The sequence below is a fragment of the Mastacembelus armatus genome, chromosome 14 (assembly GCF_900324485.2).
Source record: "Mastacembelus armatus chromosome 14, fMasArm1.2, whole genome shotgun sequence".
Taxonomy (NCBI): Eukaryota; Metazoa; Chordata; class Actinopteri; order Synbranchiformes; family Mastacembelidae; genus Mastacembelus; species Mastacembelus armatus.
This window is the reverse complement of record NC_046646.1, coordinates 10789946-10809371: the sequence shown is the minus strand read 5'-3', so window position 1 is coordinate 10809371 and position 19426 is coordinate 10789946. Positions and strand designations below refer to the sequence as shown.

General features: G+C 40.8%; 1 protein-coding gene across 2 annotated transcripts in view; it reads left to right on the top strand.

Moving 5' to 3' along the window:
- The window catches only part of sptbn2 (spectrin, beta, non-erythrocytic 2), a 29475-nt gene that overhangs the window by 2372 nt on the left and 7677 nt on the right, over positions 1 to 19426 (top strand). For both annotated transcript variants that reach the window (XM_026329255.2, XM_026329256.1), the window contains exons 2-30: positions 7091 to 7242; positions 7530 to 7703; positions 8063 to 8154; positions 8295 to 8375; positions 9362 to 9477; positions 10161 to 10273; positions 10425 to 10612; positions 10720 to 10837; positions 11073 to 11231; positions 11319 to 11621; positions 12341 to 12494; positions 12598 to 12992; positions 13137 to 13400; positions 13478 to 13689; positions 13953 to 14090; positions 14199 to 14418; positions 14583 to 15119; positions 15289 to 15491; positions 15586 to 15676; positions 15872 to 16018; positions 16288 to 16551; positions 16787 to 17011; positions 17127 to 17216; positions 17452 to 17730; positions 17822 to 17952; positions 18069 to 18273; positions 18404 to 18778; positions 18871 to 19115; positions 19198 to 19336. In XM_026329255.2, the coding sequence (XP_026185040.1) occupies positions 7091 to 7242; positions 7530 to 7703; positions 8063 to 8154; positions 8295 to 8375; positions 9362 to 9477; positions 10161 to 10273; positions 10425 to 10612; positions 10720 to 10837; positions 11073 to 11231; positions 11319 to 11621; positions 12341 to 12494; positions 12598 to 12992; positions 13137 to 13400; positions 13478 to 13689; positions 13953 to 14090; positions 14199 to 14418; positions 14583 to 15119; positions 15289 to 15491; positions 15586 to 15676; positions 15872 to 16018; positions 16288 to 16551; positions 16787 to 17011; positions 17127 to 17216; positions 17452 to 17730; positions 17822 to 17952; positions 18069 to 18273; positions 18404 to 18778; positions 18871 to 19115; positions 19198 to 19336 (5810 nt within the window). The remainder of the gene's footprint in view (positions 1 to 7090; positions 7243 to 7529; positions 7704 to 8062; positions 8155 to 8294; positions 8376 to 9361; positions 9478 to 10160; positions 10274 to 10424; positions 10613 to 10719; positions 10838 to 11072; positions 11232 to 11318; positions 11622 to 12340; positions 12495 to 12597; positions 12993 to 13136; positions 13401 to 13477; positions 13690 to 13952; positions 14091 to 14198; positions 14419 to 14582; positions 15120 to 15288; positions 15492 to 15585; positions 15677 to 15871; positions 16019 to 16287; positions 16552 to 16786; positions 17012 to 17126; positions 17217 to 17451; positions 17731 to 17821; positions 17953 to 18068; positions 18274 to 18403; positions 18779 to 18870; positions 19116 to 19197; positions 19337 to 19426) is intronic.

Here is a 19426-nt window from a genome sequence, read left to right as displayed (position 1 = left end):
GGAGACATCATTAATGAAACACTACGGCACATGGTTAAATTAGGAGAGGGGGGAAAAAAATCATTTTGTGCCATGGCCCAGCCTTTATTAACAGATGAGAGATAAGTGAGAGTTGCTGCTTTTTTTTAATAGGTTTTATTTTTTTCCTTAACCAAACTGGCTTACTTAATATGTAATACACCAATAAAATTATTAGTTACCTCTAAAGAGAATACACAGGTTTATTTCAAGTCTGCATTTCCTTATAGCTCAAAATAAAATCACACTATGTACATGGTATTATGCAGTCTTGCTGTCTATTGCATTTAATATGCAATCGAGAGTTACTGTGTGAAAGTGCATATTGCCTTATTCTTCCTGTTTTTGCTGTTGGCGCCAAGAAAAAGACTTTGGATTGAAGTTTTACTTCATGAATAAATACAATGCGAGTTAGGTTAGTCCTGGTTCAAAGGGTCACTGTCCTAGCTACCTGCACACTGAGTCAACTGTGGTGGACTTTAGTTTGCACTGTCACTCAGAAGGCTTTAGCAGAACAGCTTTATTTAAATAGTACTGTGCTGTGGATAGAGCCCCCCCCCCCACCCTATTGAGCAAACTGAAAAAAAAGTGACTGATTTCACTGTCCAGTCTAGCTGTGCACTGCCAGTCTGCCAGGTCATTCACTGCAAACTTTTTGGAAGTGATCAAAACTTTTTTTTTTTTTTTTTTTTTTTTTTTTTAAACCAAATACTGAACTGTTTTGGTCTGAAGCTGTCCTTACACTTTATTCAAGGATTTGCATTAATACTAGAAAAGATCAATGTCATGTTTTGTGTCAACTTTTAAATCAACATGGATAATATGAATTGAATGTTGTAACTTAATATTTCTAACACTCCTAGTCAAAAGCCTGACTGTATTGGCCTTCAGCTCTAACTTATAATACCATGGTGACAGTTTGCTGCCCGCGCACACACACCCACACCCCATACACTTCTTTTTGTTTAACTAGTTTAACTAATATTGACAGTTTACTACTTGGAAGGGTAACAAAAACATGCCGTCATTGACGTTTCAAACAATTTTTTGTGTCCAGATGTTATGGCTGAGAAGTGCCTGTTTTTGTCTCTTTTCTCATGGGTTTGGCCTTGGCCAGTCCTCTCCTCTCCTATCGGCTGCAGTTACAGGTGGCACATAGAGGCATGAAGAGATCTAAAGGGCATGATCAGTACCTTCACTCCCCTCAGAAATAGAAAGAGGACAGTATTTTTAAAGAGGGTTTTATGTCAGTTTTTGTCATTGTAGAATACAGTTAGGCAAAACACACTTTGTTTCTATACTTGTGACCTCTAACTGTTAAAAGTGTAAAAATATGTCATGCCACATGTGGCAAGGCAGCGGTTTTACCACAGGCCTGCTTTCAAAGTCACTAGTAACGGAAGGGCAGTTCCGCTTTTATAGGGAAAGAAATGTCAAAGCATGTGCATTTGCTCACTTTGTTTTGCACATGCATTACTTGGGCAGAGTTTGATTTGGATATAATATCTAATAATAATTGGTCTGATGGTATGCACAAATGCCTACTACAACTATGTAAACATGTATTATTGTTGGGTAACACTAAGTATAAATGTTCAGTTTCCTGCAGAAATATATAAAGTAACCACAAAGCTTCTAAGCTGCTATTCACTTTTTTCCCCTTCTCTTTACTGTGCGAAACAAGAAGCCCATTTTATGAAGACAAACTCAATTTACAATGACTTCTTCTTTGAGATTTTTTTGTAATCTCACACCTTTAGGAATCTGATGGATATACTACTAATGGAAGTCTTCTCTGTATACAGTAGGTTCTTATGTACCATCAACCCATATTGTATTTTTTGTATTTTCTGGGCATCATTGACCAGGGATACATTAAAGGTAATTTTGAAGTCAGATTACTATTTTGTGCATTTAAAAGTATGTTTTTATTCACATTCAAACATATGATCATATTTACATTTTTATAGTCTTTGTGAGTGTCAGATGTCTGCACCAGATTTACCTTCCAGATTTGCCTAAACAGATTGTCAAAAATATATTGTTTTTAACCATTTCCTCACCTAAGTAAGCTGAGAGCTATAAGCGAGAAAGATGAGTGCCACTGGCATAATACTATAATCTTGTCTGTGTAGGAATGTCCAAGAGAAGGTCATTAAACCAGATTAAAGCCGACCAATTGATGGAAGTAGTTTTAATCATTCTTTCTGAGCACAGGTTGACCAAAAAGGCATTCATTATACAAGCCCAGAGTGGAACAGGATGTCAAAAGTATATAGAGTCAAGGGCATTTCAGCCCTGCAGCTTACATTTGTTGGTATTCTGTGAAATGCGTACAGAGGCAAGCTGTTCATGGATGGATTTATACTTTGTCTTTCTTTTCTCTTTTTTTTGTATATTATATTTTAAAGTGATGCCACAGGGAACCCAAAATGCAGCACGTCATACAGCACAGCAGAGGGATGCAGGATTTAGATGACAAACATGCCATACTTCATACTTGGCTTTCGTGAGGAGAATCAGAAAGAGCTTTCAGTCTGTGTGTTATGGTTATCTTTTCCTTTGTGGTGAACAAAAAGCCGATTTAATGTGGCAGTGCATGGCCACTAGGTAAAAGAGCAGTGGTCATATCTGTACTGGTTCAGTATCTGCTGTGCATACAAACATTTCTGCAAATGAGTCCAGTGGCGATTCAGTGAAATATGAGCATTGCAAATGCTTAACATAATGGACAAAATCTTCACTTAGTGATGATCAGTGAAGTTTAGAGTCAATGAGTCTGTGATGAGTCCTGGTCTCCATCCACCTTTTGGATTTTGACCATTCTCTGTTTTTGAGCCTTAAGAAAGTCCTAGTCCACAATGAAGACACCTGGTCCACATGTTTTGCATGCTGGTAGCAAGATAAAGAATGTGACCTGACAAATATGGGGTGATATCTTGTTGGCTGAAGGACACAACCTTGTCTTAAGTTAATTACACTTTGTGCTAGCAGGACACCTTCAGCTTAAACAGGATTCTGCCAAGGTATTTTCCATGTGTAGTGTTCTTCTTTTTAAATGTGTAAAACAGTTTACAACAGTTTCTAAGGACTGTTTAACAGTTCAGAGTTGTGATCAAAGTCACATTTATTTATGTAATTTATATTTCTATCAATGCCTGTTCAGGCATGAATGATAGATTAGGGTTGCTTAGGGTTGGAGAGTGGTCTTGTGGTGGTACCCCTCTTTAGGCCACATGATAGGTCTAGAATCTATAGATACGGAGCTTCAACAGCAGTGCTCACTGATTCTTTAGCACTTTTCAAAGTGTATACTGCTGACAGACTTTGTCTTAGACTGTACACTGTAGATGTTATCTTATTTTCCTTTAAAGACATAAGTGAGATTCATTCTGCTGCATCTGTCGCTGTGTTATCATCACACATAATCTTAGCCACTACGTGGCATACAAATGGGATTAAGTCTGACTGCATATTTGCTGAGATTACTTTTAGATAATCATCATTATCAACAGTAGCTGAGTTTGTTTAGAGGTTAAATATGAAAGCAGCAGCAAGCTATACCTGAGTACCTTAGCAGAACCGCCACCCTACTCCATGCCCTGACATATACTTGAAGCTTGCTACCAAAGACAAACATGTTCAAAGTGACTACACATGTCCAAATATGCTTTTGAAACATTCAGTAATCCCTCTAACCACTGGTTCTGATCTGCCATTAGAAAACAATAGAGAAAAACATGAGAAAAGGTTCATTGCTTGTTTTTCCACAGAGAGGCTCAAGAAGAAGAGGTAGAGTAGAGCTCTAGGATAGTCAGAGGAATTTTAAAAAAGTTTTCAATGTTTCTGTGAAACTTAAATAAGAATACCATTAAATCTAGTCCCAAGTGATGTCACACAGTACTGTAAAGTAATTTAGTTATAATCCACTTTAACATGTATTTATGTAATTATCTCTCTATGGACACTTAGTGCATACTTGCTTAGATTCATGCAATATTCAGAGAAGCTAGTATTTTTTGCTGGTATGTCAATATACCACATCTTGCAGCCCCTGGCTTCAGATTGTACTATGGATTGTGTAAAAAGTAATTTTTTGTCTTTTTTTTTTTTTTGTCAGAGGGAAACATGCAATTATACAGGGTTTAGACTAACTAGTAATTATGAGGCTTGCTTTCAAACGCTCATATTTTCTCACTCTTCTCCCCCTGTGTTGTGTAATTGTAATTGGCTGGCTTTATAGGTATTTTACATGACGTGAGATGTCTGACAGCACGGGGTAGCCATAGTTCTGGTTTCATTATCTTTTCTCACACATCTTTTCTCTTACAGCGGTCACGTTATTCTCTCCTAAAAATAAGTCTTCTCATACGGACTCTTCAGTATTCTTAACATCATATCATAACATAATAAAACATTTAGTATGTGCAAACATTATAGTTGACATATATACTCCCATGTAATAACAACATTACACAAACGGCACATTGTTGGAGGAAACAGCTGCACCCGGTTTGCCCTTGTCTACCATAAAAGCAGCTGATGAAAAGTTTGTTTGCTATAATGAGCAAACATGTCAGAGATGTCTGTGTTTGTCTGTTATTGTACTTGCTCAGTAACCTTGTTATTAGGAACACAGCACCAGCAGGATAGCAGCATTTCTTCTTTATGGCCTCTGCCCGCTACCACTCTGCTGTCTTCTCAGTACTGGGTGCTGTTACAACATGACCAAGCTTCAGGAGGAATGTAGACTCCTCCAGTGGACTCCACCTGCCACAGTAATACCTCTGCTGGCTCATCGGAGAGCTTCAAATCCATTTGTGCTTGTTTTTTAATTAAATAATAGGTTAGTGTACATGAGGAATGTAGAAAGAGAAATTTGTCAAGTTTAGTTGGAGTCAATTCATCCTAATTTAGAAGGAAGAAAAAATTGGTAGATCCCAAAGTTCAAACAACGAGCATACACCACTACATTATGTAGAGAACCAAACAGGGCTATAATAAATTAGGGCTGTTTGACCCAGAGTAGCTGTTTGAGTGCAGTGCCATATCATTCTCTTGTTTGTTTGATATCCTTGAGTTTGGGTGAACCAGGAAAAAGCACGCGTATCCAGGAGACAAGAGGACTGATAGCTGGGATAGCAGAGAAAAGACTGTTTGAGCTCCAGCCAAATGTTACATTTCTGTAATAAATACTGAAGTTATATATATATATATATAACTATATATATAACTCTCTCTCTATATATATATATCTATGTATAATCTGCATAGGTACCGTAGTCTGATCTAATCTCTAAGAAAAACATATCAGTCTTATTGTATTGTGTGTGAGTTCGACATAAAGGTTTATCAGCTTTTGAACTCTGTCTCTACTGCATGTGCCCTCTTCATTTGTTCCTAAGCCTTCAAGCGGGAACAGAGAGAGGTTAGTATGGGGTGAGATATAATCAGTAGGTAATACAGAAGCTGCACAGATTGAACAGACTTCATGCTGTTTGCACTTGGACAGATGGGGCTGTCAATGCAGTGGCAATTTATTACAGAGTTAGGCTGACAAAAAGCACTTTTTGACAGTGTCACAAAGATTTTTAGGGGGTTTCATTTCAAGGTAGTGAGATGGCCACAAAACTTTTGCATCTTTGCAAGCCTATATGTATGAACTATGTAACATTAAATGACATAATACAGAAATATGCTCTTAAAATATTAATGTATAGATTCAACAATGTAAAAAAAAAAAAAAAAAACTCAAGGAACTTAAAATTTGCTTTAATGAGAATCTTGACTTTTGTTTTAGCTAAGTAGTGCCAGTTTGCTTTATGTTGACTGTTACTTTCTGTATTACATATTTCAAAGAGACATTCTCTAGAGTATAGATACAGAGGAAGCACCTTTAGCTTGCATATCGAGTGTTATGTCCTTTGGTATTACTCCACCCAAGAGGACTCGTGTCTAATTTCAAAATCTGTTCTTTTTTGCTGTCAGTTAGTTGATTGCACAACATCTTTGGTCAATGCAAATTGATCACCTCACACTGAACCTCTTTTTTGCAACAACTAGGTATCTGTGTATTAATTAAATGTTAACTAACCAAACACAGCATTAACTAAGTCATTGGTCACTGATAGCTTTCACTTTCAGTGCAAACAAATTTTGTGTTTGTGGGCTTCTTAATGATTTTCATTCTGCAAGCACTGCTGTTACTGTACTGACCTTGTGATTTAATCTCATGGATCTCTTTTGACTATGATTATATTCACCTGACCTTCACAATATTCCACTGTTGCAAGAGCTTAGATATCTGGGCCCTGCCTTTCTGCTGGAAGTCTCAGTTTTCAGTTGTCTTGTATTTGAAACCTACAGTAGCCTTAGCTTCTGCATGAGTCTAAAGTAAATCAATGTGTACAGGTTTTAGAAACAGAAACTGTTAAGGTGTTCTGTGTGGGCTTGTGTCCGATGCAGTGCATTAAGTACACTGTTAGAACAGTGTTTTTAAAAAAGCAGGCTGAGCCTGTGTCCTAGAAATAAGGTCACCTTGTTAGGTGGTGGAGCAGGATTAGCGTCTTACTTCCTTGGTCCATATGTCTTAGCTGCTGTTACAGCTTAATTTACAGTGATTCTTTTTTTCAGTCCACATCTAGTAAAGTAATAATGCTCACTAAATGGCATTGCTTGTGCATATACTTTTGTATAGTCGTCTTTGTCTTCTACACTTGCGTATTATAGTAATTACAGTACAATGTATACATGAGAAGAGCTGTCAGTAAGCCTTTGGTCTGAAATGTGATCACTGATCTTTCAATATAGAGACTTAGTGGTATAACTTTTCTGAGGCATAAACTGCTCAGATTGAAGGCTTAAGTCCTTGTGATTTGCTATCACTTATCTGTGTTACAGGTAAACAAAGTTGTAGATTACATTGAATTTGTTTAGAACACAATGAATTACTTGTAAATCTTTGTTTTGCTGACAGTATTAATAATGAAGCCAGTGTTATCAGTCAGTAGAGTGAGTTATGACCCTGATATAATGTCACTTCAGTCGTCTCTTTTTTTTTTTTTTTTTGTAGATGAGCGTGAAGCAGTACAGAAGAAGACCTTCACCAAATGGGTGAACTCTCACTTAGGCCGAGTGACTTGTCGCATTGGTGACTTGTATACTGACTTGCGCGATGGGCGCATGCTAATCCGCCTTTTGGAAGTGCTCTCAGGAGAACAGCTGGTCAGTATCACACAGAAACCATCCTTCTCTGTCTTCTCTGTCTTCTCTGTCTTAGCCCTGACCCCGGCCCTCAGCATGATCCTCACCCTGTACCACAAGTGAGGAGAACAGAGGAATCATGCGATTCGTTTCTTCTTTCTTTTAGTGTGACTTAGTTCTCTTCCTGCTTGTGTTGTTTTTTTTTTTTTTTTAATTTTCCACCCACCTTTCTTCTTCATGTATCGTCTCATCAGTTTGTTCCTCAGTGTCAACCTAGGTCTTCATTCTTTTTCTTATGATCCTTGCAGCCAAAACCCACAAAGGGACGCATGCGTATTCACTGCCTGGAGAATGTTGATAAAGCCCTGCAGTTTCTCAAGGAGCAAAAAGTTCATCTAGAAAACATGGGCTCACATGACATTGTGGATGGGAATCACCGTCTCACCCTGGGTCTCATCTGGACTATCATCCTTCGTTTTCAGGTATCATTTAAAGTACTTGTGTAAAGCTCATTCCCTTTCCAACCCAGCTGCCACATTGCTTAATCAGCAAGTTTGCCTTTGTGACATCAGGCCTCTGCATGTAGCCTAGTCCATCCTCAGGCAAACTCACAAAAATGGTGACAGAGATTGATGCTGCTACAATTTGATCTATAAGACAGCTCTTCCTGTTATTATTTTATGAGTCACTGTCATTACTTGTGAACTTTTTCAGTGGTTTCTTAAATTTGGTATAATGTACCAACAGATAATAAACTACATCAGTAATATTAAAAGTGTACTTATCTAGAAATTGGGTAAAATAACGTGGGCACACTCTTAAATTAATGCTCTGTTGACAGATCCAGGACATCAGTGTGGAAACGGAAGACAACAAAGAGAAAAAATCAGCTAAAGATGCCCTGCTGCTGTGGTGCCAAATGAAAACTGCTGGGTGAGACAACAGGGTGCTTAATGACACAGGATAAATCCTCTTAAAATGTTGAAGATATTTGTCCATTTATGCCATTCATCACTCATTCAGCTTACTGTGTTGAGTTAATGATTTGATGACTTCTGATCTGGTGTCTGCAGATATCCCAATGTCAACATCCACAACTTCACCACCAGCTGGAGAGATGGTCTGGCGTTCAATGCCATTGTGCACAAACACAGGTCATTGACTTCTTCCTGTACTTGATGTTACTGACTACATTATCATGTGGAATGCAACTGCCCCCCTTTAGCCATAGACTTGGATATAATTGATATTAACAGGACTTTTTAAAAAATCTAGCATTTTTCCCTGGAAATCAAAATAGGCTTCCAGGTTCTTAACCCCCCCGCACCCCTTTATTTTATTTATATATATATATATATATATATATATATATATATATATAATTTATTTATTTATTTATTTATTTTTGCCTGTCACAGTGCCATCACACTGGGGTGTTTTCTATTTAGGTCTCACTCTTCTCTTGCCATACTTCAAAGTCTGCGGTATTGCTAAAAGAAAGGAAATAAAATAAGCAGCAAGATGACCTAGATCACAGAAATAATAACCCACTTACTGCATTTTCTATGAAGTCATGCATGGTAACTCACTTGTACACCCTACTGGTAATAGCTTGTGTTAAAATGAATCTGTGAATTGAAAGCCAAAGGTGTAACCTTAACTCCTGGTGAAACAGACACAAGCATTGTTCATTATAATGAATGCCCAAGGTGATACTTGATACATGTAACCTAACATTGCTTTTACTGGAGTTACTGAAACATGAGATATTCATATAAATCATGATTCTTCTATTACGCCATAATCAAACTGCAAAATAGTCACCAAATCAATGAATTACTGTAGGCACAGTGTTTATATTTTGTACATTATTGATAGTATTTGCAACATAGTTTGTCAGAGACAAACTGACTGTTGAACAGCTTGCTTAATCCACAGATGAAAAGGCTGCATGCAGATGACTTTACTGTCCAGTAGAATATTTTATGTGTCCTGGTCTGTAAACAGAGATATTTTTTTCACTATACTACTAAAAGTGAATGTTATATTTCAGCCTGACTGCTATCTCCATTTACTTGCACCCTATTCTCCTGTGCAGTCTGGTCCTATTAAAACCATAATTGTTCACTTGCCTCTGCAGACCTGACCTGATTGAGTTTGGCAACCTGAAGAGGTCCAATGCTCACTACAATCTCCAAAATGCTTTCAATGTAGCTGAGAAGGAACTGGGGCTTACCAAGCTCCTTGACCCAGAAGGTTAGTAGAATACTGTTCTCCAAAACAGGCGATGGGTGTCAGGCTATCAAGGTTTAGTGAAATCAATTTTATCTTAGATATCACTAAATCAGGGCAGCATGGTGGCTGAGTGGTTAGCACTGTTGCCTCACAGCAAGAAGGTGGGTGGGTTCGCATCCCGGCCTTTCTGTGTGGAGTTTGCATGTTCTCCCTGTGCTTGCGTGGGTTTACTCCGGGTACTCCGGTTTCCTCCCACAGTCCAAAAAACATGCATGTTAGGTTGATTGGTGACTCTAAAATTGCCCGTAGGAGTGAGTGTGAGTGTGTGAGGTTGTCTGTCTTTGTGTGTCTATATGTGGCCCTGCGACAGACTGGTGACCTGTCCAGGGTGTACCCCTGCCTTCCACCCGAGAGAGAGCTGGGATAGGCTCCAGCAGATCCCCGTGACCCTGAACCAGGAAAAAGCGGGTATAGAAGATGGATGGATGGATGGATATCACTAAATCACATGTCAGCTACACTGACATCATAAAAAGCATGTCTAAAGACAGTAACATTTAGGTAGATACTAATGTCTTATTCAGGCTCTTTTGAGAGCCAGATTTCACAATGTAGTTTGTGCATGTTGAAGTTTGTCAGTAGTTTAAACAAAGGTGCAGTTTAAACAAAGTTCAAGCGCAGATAGACCGTGATCTCTTTTTCAGATGTTAATGTCGATCAACCTGATGAAAAGTCCATCATTACCTATGTGGCGACCTACTACCATTACTTCTCTAAGATGAAAGCCCTGGCAGTTGAGGGCAAGCGAATTGGCAAGGTGAGTTTTTTGTGTGCGTGCGTGTGTGTGTGTGTGTGTGTGTGTGTGTGTACACATTTGTGTGATGTGTGTAACTAAAGCACTGAATTTATGTGGATTGAGTATTTTCCCACAGGTTACTTGGATTCTCACAGATCTCGCTTTGTTGCAGGTACTGGACTATGCCATTGAAGCTGACCAGCTGATAGAGAAGTATGAGACCCTGGCCTCAGAGCTGCTGCAATGGATTGAGCAGACCATAGTCACGCTCAATGATCGGCAGCTAGCTAACTCATTGAGTGCTGTACAGAATCAGCTCCAGGCTTTCAACTCTTACCGGACAGTGGAGAAACCCCCCAAGTGAGTAACATAAAACTTTAATATTACTAAAAGCCAGTGAATGACTCAGCACCTTTTGGCTCCCTAAGGAGCAACGCATTGAACAAAGGTGGTTTCTGTCTCGGCAGATTTACAGAGAAAGGAAACCTGGAGGTTCTCCTCTTTACTATCCAGAGTAAGATGAGAGCAAACAATCAGAAAGTCTACATGCCAAGAGAGGGCAAACTTATTTCTGACATCAATAAGGTATAGTCACTTTTGAACAGGCTAGAATATGTTGACCAGATTTCAGAATATGATGTTATTGATGTGTAAACAGCTTTTTGCTTGCTTTTGAGGATGCTGTTCAAGTTAAGATTTTCTTAGATCACAAGAGTATCATCAGTGATAGTTAACATTTATGCAGTTTTACAAAATAAGCATCATCATATTTGCAGTAGTATTTGGTGGATGATACCAACTCCGTGTGTTTTTGTGACAGGCTTGGGAACGACTGGAAAAGGCAGAGCATGAACGCGAACTGGCACTGAGAAATGAGCTAATTCGCCAGGAGAAACTGGAGATGCTTGCCGCTCGTTTTGACCGCAAAGCTGCCATGCGGGAGACATGGCTGAGCGAGAACCAGAGGCTGGTGTCTCAGGTAGATCAAGAAATGTTACAGATGCATTTTCATTTTCTGACTTGTTTATAGTTGTACTGTGATGAGCTCATTTTCCTTTGCATTTAGGACAATTTTGGAACAGACTTGGGAGCAGTTGAAGCTGCCACTCGTAAGCATGAGGCAATTGAGACAGACATTGGGGCATATTGGGAGCGTGTGGCTGCTGTGGAGGCTGTTGCCAAAGAGCTGGAAGCAGAGGCATACCATGACGTGCGGCGTATACTTGCACGAAGGGATAATGTACTTCGACTGTGGGAGTACCTGAAAGAGCTTCTGGCTGCACGCAGAGAGCGGTTGAATGCTCACCGTGACCTACAGAGACTGTTTCAAGAGATGCGCTACATTATGGACTGGATGGCAGACATGAAGGTACTGATCCAGTCAGCAAAACAAATGCTCAAACTATTTTTACACATTATTTTAACTTTCGCTGAGCTGCTTCTTCCCTTGCTGCATTCTACAGGTGCTGTTTTTAATCAACAAAAATTTGGTGTCTCTGTTTGCTGACTGAGTTAGAATGTCATAACTGCATGGTATCACTGTGAAGACTTGGCCTCTTCAGCCACCCACCATTTTTAAGCAAATATAGCACAATTTTCATATTTTTAACTTTAATCTGTTAGTATTTGATGATCTGAAGCAGTACATGTCTGTGCTTGTCTGTCTGTGATGGAATTTAAGGGAGCAATACATAATAAACCTACAAAAATTACATTTTTAGTGGTAGCTGGAATCAAGCTGTTAACATCTGAGTGATTCAGATACCTATTACCATATAATTAAAATGATCGCATGCAGTGTATTTGATTGACTTTCTTATTGTGTTATAATGCAGCAGCCTGTTGACATTTAATGGTCTTCTGCTCTAATGACTTAGATTAGAGGAATTTATCATTTGAGAATCGAGATTTTGGCTCCTGTTTTGGTGAGGTTAATGGTCTGAAGCTGTCCTGTTGTCCCTCAGCAGGACAGCTTCCCAGTTGAAAGAGCTTCCTAGGTTTCCTACCATGCGGGTGCAGTGGCAAACAAGTTTTTAAAATATGAAATAATCACATATTCTGCTGGTGTGTCTTTTCTGACTGTTTTAGGGTCGTCTGCAGTCTCCAGACAGTGGGAAACATTTGCATGATGTGTTAGACCTACTTCAGAAACATACTCTGGTAGAGGCTGACATTTCAGCTCAGGCAGAGAGGATCAAGGCAGTTCAAGGAGCTGCACAACGTTTCACTTCTTATGAACAGGGTGAGACTTGATTTTGATCATTTTCTGTATAAAGCATTCAGTTTTAGCCTGGCCTATTTGTGCTCAATATCTAAGTGCCACAAATTCCTTTTCTAATTTCCAGCCTACAAACCATGTGAGCCAGGACTAGTTAGTGAGAAAGTTGACCTTCTAGGTCAAGCCTATGAGGAGCTTGGCCAGCTTGCTGTGAATCGCAGAGAGCGCCTAGAGGACTCACGCCGCCTGTGGCAGTTTCTGTGGGATCTTGGAGAGGAAGCAGCTTGGATTCGAGAGCAGGAGCAGATCCTGGCCAGTGGGGACTGTGGCCGTGACCTCACTTCTGCCCTTCACCTGCTCAGTAAACATGAGGCTTTTAGGGATGAGATGGCAGCCCGCTATGGGCCCCTGAGCAATAGCATTGCTGCTGGGGAAGCTCTGGTCATGGAGGGACACTTCGGAGCCCCAGAGGTCACAGAGAGGATTCAAGACATCCGTGCACAGTGGACACATTTAGAGGAGGTGGGTGGCAAAAGTTTTCTTTGCCTTTTAAAATAAAATTTTTTTTTTTTTTTAGACCCTTAGTCACAGTAAAATTACTTGTTCCATAGTGTAATGCTATTTGGTTCATATGATTTCAATTTTCTTGTTTTACCTGGTCCCCAGACAACAAAACTGAGAGAGCAAAGGCTGAAGGAAGCAGTAGCCCTGCACCAGTTTCAAACAGATGCTAATGACATGGAGGCATGGATCATGGAAACATTTAGACAGGTGTCTAGTCAGGAGGTGGGCCATGATGAGTTCTCCACCCAAACTCTAGCTCGCAAGCAGAGGGAAATAGAAGAGGAGATCCAGAGCCACCGCCCCCTCATTGACTCCCTGCATGAGCAGGTCCAAGCACTGCCACAGGCATATTTACATATCCCTCAGGTATGTGTGCAGATATTTGTTCTTCTTTGGCAACAATATTCCAGTTACAGTGGTAAATAATTTATTGTTTCCTGTAGGTGGATGGCCGCCTACCTGCTATTGAGCAGCGCTATGAAGAACTGGAGTCTCTGTCGGCAGCTCGGCGTCAGGCTCTGGAAGGTGCGCTGGCTCTCTACCGCATGTTTAGTGAAGCTGATGCCTGCCAGCTCTGGGTGGAAGAAAAGGAACAGTGGTTAGATGGCATGGAGATCCCTACCAAACTGGAGGACTTGGAGGTGGTGCAGCAGAGGTGAGTGTAGGAGCACTGAAAGAATAATTATATATAATATCATGGTAATGGCAGAATTCTTATGCCATTCTAAATATTAAAGTTAGAGACAATAAAGCTAAGGCTTACAGATATGAATTCATAAAAAAATCAGTGACTGTTGCTTCAATCTTATCCTTAAAAACATACACATTGATTTATCTCACAAATAGATTTATTTATTACAGAAATATGTATTGTATTACTGGAATTGAATTGAGGCTGTTTTTCATTTGTGGTTGCAGATTTGAGACATTGGAACCTGAGATGAACAACTTAAGCACTCGTGTCACTGATGTGAACCAGGTGGCAGAACAACTGCTGATCTCTGATAATTGTAACAAAGATCAAATCCACCAGACCCGAGACCAACTGAACAACAGGTCAGAGCTATTTCATAAGCCACCTATTTTTCAGAATGTATATTTGCACTTGGTTGATTCTGTAGTTATTTTGTTTTTCCTAAATGTTGCATTTTGTGTGATTTCCAGGTGGAAGGAGTTTGAACAACTTGCTGGTCAAAAGAAACAAGCCCTGGAGTCAGCCCTTAACATCCAGAATTACCACTTGGAGTGTAATGAAATCCAATCTTGGATGAAGGAAAAGACCAAAGTGATTGAATCCACTCAGAGCCTGGGCAATGACCTGGCTGGAGTAATGGCGTTACAACGCAAACTGACTGGCATGGAGAGAGACCTGGAGGCCATTGAGGTATGGAGAGGTCACATGCTGTGACTTATGGGTTAGGCATGTGAATTGAGAAAAACTGTGCAATAAATAATAAAAATAAATAAGGTAAATTAATGGCTGGATAGTTTTGGGTTTCATGCTGATTAATATTGTCATCATTCCTGTATTTCATCATGTATTTCCAGGGTAAATTGGATGACCTGAGAAATGAAGCAGAAAAGCTGGCCAAGGAACATCCAGATCAGGCTGGGGAGATCCAAGGACGCCTAACAGAGATTCAGGAGGTGTGGGATGAGTTGAACGCCACCATGAAGCGACGTGAGGAGTCACTGGGTGAAGCCAGCAAGCTGCAGGGTTTCCTTAGGGATCTGGATGACTTCCAATCCTGGCTGTCCCGCACCCAGACAGCTGTGGCCTCAGAGGACATCCCCACGACTCTGCCTGAGGCTGAGAGTTTGCTAACCCAGCACGAGAATATCAAGAATGAGGTGGATAACTATAAGGAGGATTATGAGAAGATGCGAGCCGTTGGTGAGGAGGTGACCCAGGGTCAGACAGATGCCCAGCACATGTTCTTGGCCCAGAGGCTCCAGGCACTGGATACTGGCTGGCATGAGTTGCGTCAGATGTGGGAGAATCGCCACAGTCTCTTGGCTCAAGCCTATGACTTCCAGACTTTCTTGAGAGATGCAAAGCAGGCAGAGGCTTTCCTCAACAGCCAGGTTAGAAAAAAACACTATGGAATTTAAGCCTGTACCAAAGAGCAATGGTCCCACTGAAACAAAAACTATGTAACTAAATGCATCCCTTACATAAAGCTGCCAGACTGCAAAAACTTAGGAAGAAACAGTGGATTAAAAACAATTTAAACATTCTTTTTTCTCTGTTTAGGAGTATGTACTGTCCCACACAGAGATGCCCACGAGCCTTCAGGGAGCAGAGGAGGCCATTAAGAAACATGAGGATTTTCTCACCACCACAGAGGCCAGTGAGGAGAAGATAACTGGTGTGGTGGAGGCTGGACGGCGCCTCATTAATGACTCTAATGCAAATGCTGATAAGATCCAGGAAAAAGTAGATTCCATCCAGGAAAGGTTAAAGCAAAACTTAACACCCTGTCAAAAAATACTCTTTTCATTTAGTTGTTATAAGACCATTCTCATTAGCTTTCTCTGTAATTTTCTGCAGGCATCTTAAGAATAAAGAAGCTGCAAATGAACTTCTGACAAAGCTTAAGGATAACCGTGAACTTCAGCACTTCCTCCAAGATGGACAAGAGGTAAAAACAATGAATAAATATATAAATGCTTAACAGGTGATGTTAATTCTTATTAATACACATTTATTCTTTAATCATAAGAAACAAGCAATCAAATTTGTGTTTATCACTTCTATATCTATATACTAATATTATATTAACACTGCTCGCAATATAATAATGCCTTTTCTGTAATGTGATCCTCGGTTTCCATAGCTCACATTGTGGATCAATGAGAAGATGCTGACGGCACAGGACATGTCTTATGACGAAGCCAGAAACCTTCACAGCAAGTGGCAGAAACACCAAGCGTTCATGGCAGAGCTGGCCTCCAACAAAGACTGGCTAGACAAAATCGATAAGGTGTGACCATTTTATATGAATAGATAATAAGGGAAAGGCTAACTTCTAAAAACCAGGTTTTCTCCTGGGCCTATGGCATAAATGTGCTATATGGGCAGTTGTTATTTTTATGTAATTGTAAGAGGTAATTATTCTATTTAGCTGATTACTAAAGGTACATATCATTTCATTATTTTATTTGTATGTACAGTGGGGGCAATCTGCATATCCTGATGTTGCCCAAGCAGTCTGATTATTGTAAGTAGAAACTTGTTTCCCATCTTTAAAAGGAGGGACAGGCACTGGTGGCAGAGAAGCCCGAGCTGAAACCTGTTGTCCAGCAGACCTTGGAGGACTTACAGCGTCAGTGGGAGGAGCTGGAAAACACCACCCGCACCAAAGCCCAGTGCTTGTTTGATGCTAACAGGGCAGAGCTTTTTACCCAGAGCTGCTCTGCTCTAGATGTGTGGCTGAAAAACCTCGAGAGTCAGCTGCAGAGTGACGACTATGGAAAAGATTTGACCAGTGTCAACATCCTGCTCAAGAAGCACCAGGTAGGCCACACTGTGCAGGCATGGCACAATCTGAACAAGTTTAACTCTTGTTTTAAGTGTACTGAAAACACTGCATGATAATTACAGAATGTAATCTCTACTTATTGTTGAGCATATTTTATAGAATATAAACTTGCTGAGTTTAGCTGAGCATGTCATAGAACTGGCCAGATCTGTTAAGTGAAGATAGCCAACGTCATACTTTCTTGTCTCACATTTTTTGTGATCTGTATAGATGCTGGAGCACCAGATGGAGATCAGAGAGAAGGAAGTGCAGTCCCTTCAGGCTCAGGCTCTGGCCCTGTCCCAGGAGGATGCTGGACTGGCTGAGGTAGACGGCCAGCAAAGACGTGTCACCGACAACTTCTCCAACCTTAAGGATCCTCTCCAACAAAGGAGACAGCAGCTACTTGCCTCCAAAGAAGCACATCAGTTCAACAGAGATCTGGAGGATGAAATTGTGAGTTGGATTAGCTGACTGACCACATAAATTAGATATATGGAGTAATTAAGTTCTTCTAGTGTATCCTGTTTTGTCTGATGCTCATATTTTATTCATTCTGTTTTTCTCTCAGCTATGGGTGAAGGAGAGAATGCCCCTGGCGACCTCCACAGACCATGGAAAAGACTTACCCACTGTACAGCTACTAATCAAGAAGAACCAGGTACAGCAATGACGAAAAATATTTTTTATCATGCAATGGCAAAACGGGTAATACTAGAAATGCCTTTAAAATGCATTAAATGCTCTGTAATTTAAAAGAAGATAAACATGACTTACACTCATTGTCATCTTTAAATAATTAAACACTAAATCTTTAGTGTGTATAAACTTCTGGAAAATGTGAAGGGTGGAAATTGCCAGGCAACCAATAAAATGTTTTTTTGTTCCTGAATCAGACTCTGCAGAAAGAAATCCAGGGCCACCAGCCTCGCATCGATGACATCCACAGGCGAGGCAAAACTCAGAGCCAAGTAGATGGAGAGAGGCAGTGTGTCCTAGATGAGCGCCTTGTTGAGCTGAGGGACCTCTGGGACCAGCTGATTGCCGAGACAGACAAGCGCCATACCCGTCTAATAGAGGCTAATCGTGCGCAGCAGTTCTATGCTGATGCAGCTGAGGCAGAGGCCTGGATGGGAGAGCAGGAGCTACATATGATGTCAGAAGAAAAAGCCAAGGTAAAATACAACATAGAATTTCTTAGTGCAGCTCTTTCATAAGCTTGTGTCTTAACAAATCTTGATAATCCCTTGATTTTTTTTCTTTCAGGATGAGCAAAGCGCTGTAGTAATGGTTAAGAAGCACCAGATCCTGGAACAGGCACTAGAGGACTACGCCCAGACCATTCATCAGCTAGCTAACAGCAGCCGTCTCATGGTCACCAATGAGCATCCAGAGAGGTGAGAGAGCACATGTAGATCTGAATGTCGTGTCGCCTGTAACGCACACCGTCTTGAAAACAAAAGTTCTACACAGACACCACTGACCTTTTGTGCTGTCATTGTTAATTTAACAGCGAGAGAATCACCTTACGACAAGCCCAAGTTGACAAGCTGTATGCGGGGTTGAAGGACCTTGCCGAGGAACGCCGTGGGCGTCTCCAGGAGAGATTGCGGCTGACCCAGCTGAAACGAGAGGTGGATGACCTGGAACAGTGGATTGCTGAGAGGGAGGTGGTTGCTGGGTCCCATGAACTGGGACAGGACTATGAACATGTCACCGTGAGTTTTTTTTTTTGTTTTTGTTTTTGTTTTTTGTTTTCCACTGATATGCTTTAGAGACATTAAAGCTCAGGGAATTTTAGTTGAATAAATGATGTTCTCCACTATGCCCTGTTTTTTCTTTCAAAAGATGCTGAGGGACAAGTTCCGGGAGTTTGCGCGTGACACTAGCACCATTGGCCAAGAACGTGTAGATGGTGTAAATGGCCTGGCAGATGACCTGATTGAGTCGGGACATCCTGAGAACGCCAGCGTGGCTGAGTGGAAGGACGGATTAAACGAAGCCTGGGCTGATCTGCTAGAGCTGATTGACACACGCACCCAAATGTTAGCAGCCTCCTATGAGTTGCACCGCTTCCATCAGGATGCCATGGAGGTGCTTGGACGTGTTAAGGAGAAGAGGGAGGCATTACCTTCTGACCTTGGCCGTGATCTAAACACTGTTCAGCATCTGCACAGACAACACAATGCTTTTGAACATGACATCCAGGCCCTCAGTGGACAGGTCAGATATTGATGAAGTGATGTCATGTGTGGTTTTACGTGATCCATGTGAATAGAACACTGAATGTCTCCTCTTCCTCTTCGACCTCCTAGGTGAACCAGGTGCAAGATGATGCGGCACGGTTGCAGAAGGCTTATGCTGGAGAGAAAGCTGATGACATTCACAGGAGTGAACATGCAGTAACGTCTGCCTGGGAGGATCTGCTCGAGGCTGGTCAAGCCCGTAGGCTCCTCCTGCTGGACACTGTGGAGAAGTTTCGCTTCTTCAACATGGTGCGAGACCTCATGCTTTGGATGGATGGTGTCAACCTGCAGATTGATGCCCATGACAGCCCCAGGTAAATGTCATTTTATGCTTAATTCTGCCGTGAATCTAATGAATGTGACAGTCAGTGTTTCTCTCCTTTCTGATTTTTCCAGAGATGTGTCTTCTGCAGGATTGGTCATTGCAAATCATCAGGATATCAAAGCAGAGATTGAGACCAGGGCAGACAGCTTTACAGCCTGTATTGAGATGGGAAATACTCTAATCAATAAAAATCACTATGCAGCTGATGAGGTATTATGCATTGTGACACTTTCAATGTCATCTGCAGTCTGTCCATGCATGTATATTTACAAGAAACAGTTTTATAGTTGAAAAGGAACA